The sequence below is a fragment of the Neomonachus schauinslandi genome, unplaced genomic scaffold (assembly GCF_002201575.2).
Source record: "Neomonachus schauinslandi unplaced genomic scaffold, ASM220157v2 HiC_scaffold_1622, whole genome shotgun sequence".
NCBI lineage: Eukaryota > Metazoa > Chordata > Mammalia > Carnivora > Phocidae > Neomonachus > Neomonachus schauinslandi.
The window spans coordinates 1-8,138 of NW_025410312.1; the positions used below are offsets into that span (position 1 = coordinate 1).

At 61.6% G+C, this 8,138-nt stretch overlaps 1 protein-coding gene across 1 annotated transcript; it reads right to left on the reverse strand.

The window, feature by feature from the left end:
* Nucleotides 1–306: 306 nt before the first annotated feature.
* On the reverse strand, nucleotides 307–8,027 carry LOC123323854 (mitogen-activated protein kinase kinase kinase kinase 2-like; the record flags this gene model as incomplete). Its single annotated transcript, XM_044912379.1, has 17 exons — nucleotides 307–832; nucleotides 938–993; nucleotides 1,093–1,163; nucleotides 1,402–1,488; nucleotides 1,623–1,691; nucleotides 2,390–2,567; nucleotides 2,680–2,783; nucleotides 2,854–2,912; nucleotides 6,628–6,745; nucleotides 6,828–6,888; nucleotides 6,977–7,056; nucleotides 7,158–7,242; nucleotides 7,342–7,383; nucleotides 7,465–7,529; nucleotides 7,633–7,738; nucleotides 7,861–7,894; nucleotides 7,989–8,027. Coding segments are annotated over 17 exons (1,342 nt in total), but the record flags the coding sequence as incomplete, so codon positions are not given.
* Between the last annotated feature and the right edge of the window lie 111 nt (nucleotides 8,028–8,138).

The following is an 8,138-nucleotide window of genomic DNA, read 5'->3' on the forward strand; positions in this document are numbered from 1 at the left end:
GGGTGCCCTGGATGAGAGTCCCTTTGTTCAGCTTGGCCTCCCCCCCCCATTTGCATGGTTTCTCGGCCACAAAAGAGGCCTCACACTTCAAAGCTGAGGGCTCATCCTGAGCAGGAGAGCCCGGTAAGACAGTGCCCCTGAGATGCATTTTGGGGGCCACTGGCCTCTCCATCAGCTCTGCCGGGCTCCCCCATTAGGGAGTCACCAGAACACTGGGGGCCCCCCTTCCCTGGTGCCACAGAGAGATGTGCTGGAGGGAGGGAGGGAAGAAGGAGGGAGATGAGACAGTGGGCTCAGCTCCCCCGGACAAAGAGGGATCAGTGGAGTAAAATCAAACCAGCTTTAATACCAATATAGTCTCTCTTTTAAATACCATGTTCCCCAGGACAGGGTGCAGGGGCAGGCTCTTGGCAGGAAGAATGGAAAGGAAATGTGGAGACAAAATGGAATGGGTCACCTGGGCCTGCCCCCACCCTGCCCGGGGACCCTTGCCGCAGGGCCTGAGCTGCCCACAGGGAAGGGGGAGGTAACAGCAGCTTCCTCTGGTCCAGTTTTGGGGGGGGGCCTGGGGTGGGCTTCCCCCCACCCCCAGTCCGCAAAACTCTTCTCAGGATTATTTCTGCCCTTCAGACCAGCAGAGCCTGGGCTCCTCTGACCTGGGAGGGGCCCCTTTTGCCTAAAAGGGAATGCAGCTAAGGCCTGGGGGCAGGGTAGGGGGGATGCCCCCGGCCATACCCGGCCCTCTCAGTAACTGCTCTGGTGGCCCGTGAGGATGTAGAGGTTGCTGTGAGCCCCTGGGTTGTCAGTGGGAATGCTCTCGAGGATGATATCCCTGGAGGGGAGAGAGAACCGGAGGTGAGCAGGGCAGGGAAGACCTGTGGCACATCCATATAGCCTCAGGGGCTTCTGAAGGGGAGGTCGGGGCACTGCGTCCTACCTGTGGGCCCCAAGCACTCGGAAGATCCTTGTCTCGTCTGTGATCTCCTGGGTCACCTGGGAAGAAAAGGGGCACTGAGGCCACCCCAGTGGCTCCTCTCCTGAGAGGCGGTGCCCACCAGGCCAGGGGTAGCGAGGGTCCAGAGTTCCACTCACCTCGTTGGTGTCCAAGCTACGGCCTTGCATCCCATGGCTCCAGAAGGCCAGCACACTGTCTTGCAGACACACTAGGAGGCAGCAGGCTGCCTCAGCCCTGCACCTGCCCCGAGGACGCTGGCGCCCCCCGCCACACCCTGGCCCCAGGTCTGGGCCACCGAGGTCCTCACAGACCGCAGGTGACAGGTGTGGCTCTTGAGAGGGGCTGCGGCACCTGCCTCCTTGTCCCACTGCCCGCCCTGCCCCGGGCCACATCACATGCTCTAGGCTGGGGACCTTCCCGCCCCCACCCCCATCCAGCTCACTCACCCACAGTCTCAATGGGGAAGTCAAAGGTCAGCACGGGCGCCAGCGTGGCCGTGGGCTCACCCAGCAGGTTGACCATCCTCACGCAGCCTGTACAGGGAGAGGGCTGGTGGGTGCGAGCGGGGTGGTTCCCTTCTGGGGAGGCAGACCCACATGCACATGGCTTCCCTCAGCCTCCCCTCAGCCCCTCCACTGCCCTGAGCCCTGACCTCAGGGGCACTCACGGTCAAAGCAGACTAGGACTGTGTCCCTGTCCACCTGGATCACCTGCTGGGCGGTGCCCGGGAGCCCCTCTGCGGGCAGACAAGGGAGACACGGCCTGGCTGAGCCCCGCGAGGAAGACCCGGGGGTACGGCTACAGCCAGCTGCCCCCACAAGCGCCTCTCAGCCCCACAGCAGTCCGACTGATTCCCGCACAGTGCAGCTGGGGCAACTGAGGCTCAGAGCGGCTGAGTGAGCCGCCTGCAGGCGCCGTAGAGAGGCAGAGGTGAGTCCCAGGGAGCCGTGGGAGGGCAGGTTTCTGGAGCCGGGAGAAGCACCGTGTGCGACTCCACCACTGTGTGACCACAAGTCTCTGAGCCTCAGTTCCCTCACGTGTAACCCAGGCAGGACGATGCAGACCTTGCGGGGCTGCCGTGAGGAGTAAGAATGAAGGCTTGTGTGGGAGGCCCCTGGCTCGGGGCCTGGGGCACAGCTGGGCCTTAGTCCAGTGCGCCCGTCCTTCTTGACCGACGGCCACTCCCTCTGCTCCCCTGAGCCGTCCCGACCCAGTGTCCTGCTTCCCTGCTCAGAATGAAGGCCCCCAGGCCCGCCCTGCCTGGTTTGGTTCTGTCCCTGCGGCCCCCTAATGAAATCTCTTAGAGAAGCCCCGCTGAAGGGGGCTGGGAGCCGATAGCTGTGGTGAACCCAGTTCCCTGCCCGCCCCCTCTCTGACACACACACACACACACACACACACACACACACACACACACACAGCCCTCTGGCTCACCAGGCGGTATGAGGACGTCAGGCGTCAGACCAGCCTCCAGGAGCAGGATGTGGAACAGGACTCGGCAGCCGGGGCCCTCGGGGCCCTCCGCCCCCACACACACCTGTGGCAGCTCCTTCCCATCCAGCACCAGGGGCTCCAGCATCCCCGCGGGGCTGGGCAAGGGGCTGGAGAAGTTCTGGGGGCAGCAGGGGTGCTCAGGCCTCCACTTCTCCCCCCAGGCCCACTGCCACCATCCAGGCCACCGCCCCCCCGCCCCCCCCCCCAGCCCCCCGCCGGCCGCCCCGCACCTTCAGCAGCAGGAACTTCTGCAGCGGCTCATACCACTGCAGCAGGAGCAGGCTGGTGGGCAGGGCAGCCAGCAGGAAGGTGCTGCCCGTGTAGGGGTTCCGCACTGCAACAGAGGCAGGCGGTGGGGACCCGGCCACGCCCGTGCCCCCAGCCCCCCCACGCCCGGCTCTTACCCACACGACACTGCAGGCAGCCTTTGGTGTCTGGAATCTTGGCGGACAGGGCAAAGCGCCTGCAGGGATGACGACCGGGGCACGTGTCATGGGTGCCGTCCATGGCCAAGGCCCCACAGAGCCCTGAGATGGGCGCTATCCCCTTCCCTGCCCGACGGGGGAGAGCCTGAGGCTCCAACACCCACCTCCACAGCCTGCGGCCCAGGGGTGCGGGCACAGAAGCACCTTTACCTGTGCCCCTTTGGGCAGCTCACTTAACCTGCCCCTGCCTCAGTTTGCTCATCCGGGGAACGGGGGTAACCGTGGCACTGAGCCCGCAGTGAGGAGAAGGGCTTCCAGCAGAGCCCGGCACACTGCGTGCACTCACACAGGGCTAGCTTTGCCCCTTCCGAATGATTACTTGCCCGCCTACTGCCCGTCACTGGAAACCCTTCTGAGGCGAAGGCAAGGTCTAAAAGCAGACGTGAATGAAAAAACAAGGGCACGGAGGGGGCAGGCACGGCTCCAGCCCTGCGAGCACTCACGGCGGTCCCCCCTCCGCCTGCCACATGGCACACGTCAGAGAAGGGCAGGCGGGGCCCAAGAAGATTAACACGTGCAAAAACCACAAACAATCGCCCGGCCTGCCCTCGCTGAAGTGACACCACAGGGAGCCGGCTGGTGGCTGGCTTTGGTGGCAGGGGGAAAGTAGGTAGCGTCCTTGCTTCGGTTACTGGCTGTCCCCCAAGCCCTCAGGGGACCTCCTGAGCCCGTTTCCTCCTCTGGGGAACAGGGTCACATGTCCGGAGGCCTGCCACCTCCTCCCAGCGACCCGGGTCGTCTGCCCCTCTGTCTCCTCTCTCCCTTTACTCTGTCTCCTCTCTCCCCCAACTGGCTTCTGGACGGGACAGAGGCAGATATTTTTGTATCTGTTTTTTCTCCAAACAATTCTGGCTCTCTGCTTTTTATGTGCAAGGTGGACAGCGTTGACCCCGTGACTTTCCAAACACACACCCGAGCTGGGGCTCTGACGGGCCTGTTTCCTGCAGGTCCTGGGACAAAGCAGAGGCTTGCTTGGGCACTGAGCTCAGGAAGCCCCAGGGCTGCAGGGCTCCAGATGTGGTACACGAGCGAGCCCGCCACAGGAAGGGCCTGGGCCCGCAGCTCCCCAGCTGGGGTAGCCACTGGCCTGACCTCTCCCACCGCCCCTACCAGCTCCCACTACCCCCCTGGGCAGGGCAACATCTAAGCCTACTGCCCAGACCCCTCCTCGAATTCAGCCACACCTAGCCCACGGTCGATGGAGGTCCCACTTGCACATCTCAGACTCAATGTGACAACACTGAATTCTGCTCCACCCACACCTGATGACAGCTCTATCCTTCCTGCTGCCCAGGCCAAAAACCCTGGAGTCATCGACTCCTCTTTCTCTTCCACCTACCAACTGTCAGGAAATCCTGCTGATTCAACTTTCAAAAGAAAACCAGAATTCAGCCGCTTTTCATCTCCTTCACTACTACCCTGGCCCACGCCACCATCACCTCCCACCTGATGGGTACAAGAACCTCCTGACAGGTTTCCCCTGCTTTCCCTTCACCCTTTCAGTCTATTTTCAACATAGCGGCTACAGGGATGATCCCCTCAAAACCTCAGTCCATGTCACTTTCCCCCTGGATATCAACAAGCCTTGCTCTAAGTCTTTATTCAAACAGCACCGTCTCAGAAATGTCCTTCCTAGGGCGCCTGGGTGGCTCAGTTGGTTAAGCGACTGCCTTCGGCTCAGGTCATGATCCTGGAGTCCCTGGATCGAGTCCCGCATCGGGCTTCCTGCTCAGCAGGGAGTCTGCTTCTCCTTTTGACCCTCCCCCCTCTCATGTGCTCTCTCTCATTCTCTCTCTCAAATAAATAAATAAAATCTTTAAAAAAAAAAAAAAAAAGAAATGTCCTTCCTGACCACCTTGTTTAAGACCACCATCCAGGCCCCACCCCTCCTGGTCCTCCTCCTCCCCATGCTTTAATTTACGCACCACTTTCCCCTCTGCACATCACCACAGAATACCCTTTTTATGTTAGTTGTTTGTTGTCTGTCTCTTGTGACAAGAAAGTCTGGAGACTATGAGGGACTCTTTAGTTCACAGAGGCCCCCAGGCACGTACTAGGTACTGAGGAGATACTCTCTGAATGACTGAACAACGGACTCTATCTGGACAACTCCCCCGACCCCGCCGAAGCCTCATAAAACACACGACACGATCTGCTCCCCCAAGGTCTCCCAGTCCCTCCCTTCTCCCTCCTGCTCACTCCGGTCAGGCCCCAGATCCTCTCAACCCCACTTCCTGAATATGGCTCAAGTCCGTTCATCTCTCACCACCCTGTAGCCTAACGCCCACCGCCTCAGGTCACTACACTGGCCTCCTTTCCAGGTGCCCTCTCACCAGCCTCCCCCTCCATGTCATTGTGACCACTCTCAGCACAGCCAGCCAGCAGATGCCTCTAGTCTTCATGTGTCTCTCTTGACCCCCCAGCTCTAGGAGAGGGCACGTGACCCAGGCCTGCCCCCCCCCCCCCCCCACCAAGCTCCTCATGCCGTGGCCACAGTGACAGGCTCAGAGTGCGCAGGGACTTAAGCTAGACCCGTGAGAATTGGCCCCCGGACTTTGTGGGAGTTACTTGGAAGCAGAGGTTCTAGTACCACAAGCCTGTGAGCTAATGGAAGGCTGGGCTGGAACCACGGCCCTCCCTCCCTGGACAGGAAAGCCTACCTGAGAACGAAGGTGATAGGGGAAAGCAGAGCCAAGAGATTCCTGATGAAGCCATTTAAGCCTGGATCCAGCTGGGCCTAAAGCTAACCCTACTCCTGAACTTGCAGTTACATGAACCACTGAATTCCCTTTTCTGCTAGTCAATCACTTGCATCGCCTGCAGTAGGAAGAGTCCCGATTGACATACTGAGGGATCCTTCTAAAATGCTCCCAGCACTGGGGCGCCTGGGTGGCTCATTCGTTAAGCGTCTGCCTTCGGCTCAGGTCATGATCCCAGCGTCCTGGGATCAAGCCCCGCATCGGGCTCCCTGATCCACGGGAAGCCTGCTTCTCCCTCTCCCACTCCCCCTGCTTGTGTTCCCTCTTTCGCTGCGTCTTTCTCTGTCAAATAACCCAGCACTGCTGCCAGTTGAACAAAACCCAGATCCCGGGCCTGGCATCAAAGGAAGGGCTCTGCCACCCATGCGTCTTCCCCTCAGGCTGCTCCGCCCTCCTCCCCCAGGCCAAACGCCTTACATCTCCCCAGATCACCCACAAGAATTCGCTGGTGCTCTTCCCCTGCCTGGAATGCCATTCCCAAATTCATCTGCCTGGAAGCCCACTGTGCACTTGCCAACCCCACGCCCTCCGGCGGCCAGCTTCTCAGAGGCCTCTGCGCCCCACCCCCCCACCCCCCTGCTCTCCCCCAGGCTCACTTCAGGGCCAGGTGCTGACTGTCAAAGATGCATTTGATCTGCTGTCTCCCAGCCCAGCTTAGGACCAGGCCTACAGCTAGTGCTCGGTAAAGGCTGGCCCCGTACCCTCACAACCACAACTGCCTCACTGTGGTCTCCTTGCTTCCCTATGGGCCCGGCAGCCCGGGGCAGGGGCTACAAAGGCTCTGACAGATGAGGAAAGTAGGCTCAGAGAGGCAAAGCCACGTCTGAGATCACAAGCCCAGTCACAGGCAAGGCCATATTCCAACCCCGGCTCGGCCCCTCTGCCTCCCCCTTCCCACCCCGCTGCACGTCCAGGCTCCCCTAGGGTCCCTGACCTGGGGATGATGCGCTGCGTGAGGCGGTTGGTGGGGAGGGAGAGGGGAACCTGTTGCTGGAGTCTGCGCTGCTCAAACAGGCCTGGGAGGTCATGGGCCCAGATGTGCGTGGATTTCCCTGCCAGGGAGGGAGAGAGGGGCTCAGAGAGTGTGGGCCGGCGGGGTGCAGGCCCCGGCCCCCCGCCTGCCCCAACCTGTACCTGAGAGCGACAGCAGCACATTATTCACGCAGTAGAGCCAGGTGCAGCGGTGTGAAATCAGCTGGAGGCCACAGAGTGGTTGATGGACAGGGAGTCAGCACTCCAAGCCCCCCAGGACCCTCCCCGCTCCAAAGCCAGCCAGGCCTCACCTTCTCCAGTGTATCTTCATGCAGTTCATGCAGGTTGAGGGTGTAGATGCCTTCCTCGGCCCCCACCACCAGGAATTGGTCTGCGGGGGGGGGGGGGGCGGTTAGGGGGTCAGAGGTCAGTCACAGCCCCTGGCCCAAGCTGGGGATTCCCGGGCTCCTGCTTCCTCCCTGCCCCGCCTACCCCGGGTGACAGGGTGAATCCAGGTGACAGCAGCGTGGATCCGCAGGGGGCAGCCATTGAAGACCTTGGAGAAGCAGGCGCCCATCTGGGGAGAAGGCAAGAGGCCGGTGAGGAAGACAGAGGTGGGGGGAGGCAGTAGGTGGTGGGGGCAGCAGGGGGACAGGGCTGAGGGACAAACACTTACATGCACCTTGGGGGTTGGGGGAAGCCCATGGCAGGACGATCTCTGGAAGGGTGGGAAAGAGTCAGGGCCGAGGTGGCACCCCCAGTCTCCCATCTTCCCAGCCCCTCTGGAGCACCCCCTCACCTCAGGATCCTCCCTGTGCTTCATGGTGGCCCAGGCAGTGGGGAGCAGTGGGGGGCTGTTAGGGCCTGGGGGAGGTGGAGGTAGGGTTCCTGCAGGCACAGACTGGCTGTGAATTCCAGCTCTAGCCCCACCCGCTCCTGCCTCCTGGTCCCCCAAGCCTGGACTCACCTAGGGGGCTGGATAGAGGGTCTTCAGCTGGAGGCTCAGAGGGGGATGGCCCCAAGAATGGGGCCCGCTTGATGGTTCCTATGGTATCGTCTGGGGAGTCCAGCTCCTGGCAGGAGAGTCAGGGGACCGAGCCTGGCTGTCAGCAAGACCCCATAACCTGGCCCTACCCCAACTGCGGCCTCTACAGCCCTCTCCCATCCCCTGCTCCAACTTCCCTGCACTCCATACCTGGAGTTCTGAGGCTGGCCGGATGGTCAGGCTCCTGTGGGGGACAAACCAGAGGAACATGAGGTGTGAGATGTGATCAGGCCCCAGGTCCAGCTGCCCGCCCCCCACCTTCAGGCCCAGCCCCTTACCTTTCCTCTAGGGCCTCCTCAACAGACTGTAGCAGGCTCCTGGGCAGGAGGGCATGAGGTCAGAAGTCAGCCTTTTCTGCCACCCCCACCCTCCCCTGTAGCTTCCCTCTCCCTCCCTCACCCCTCCCCTGTAGCTTCCCTCTCCCTCCC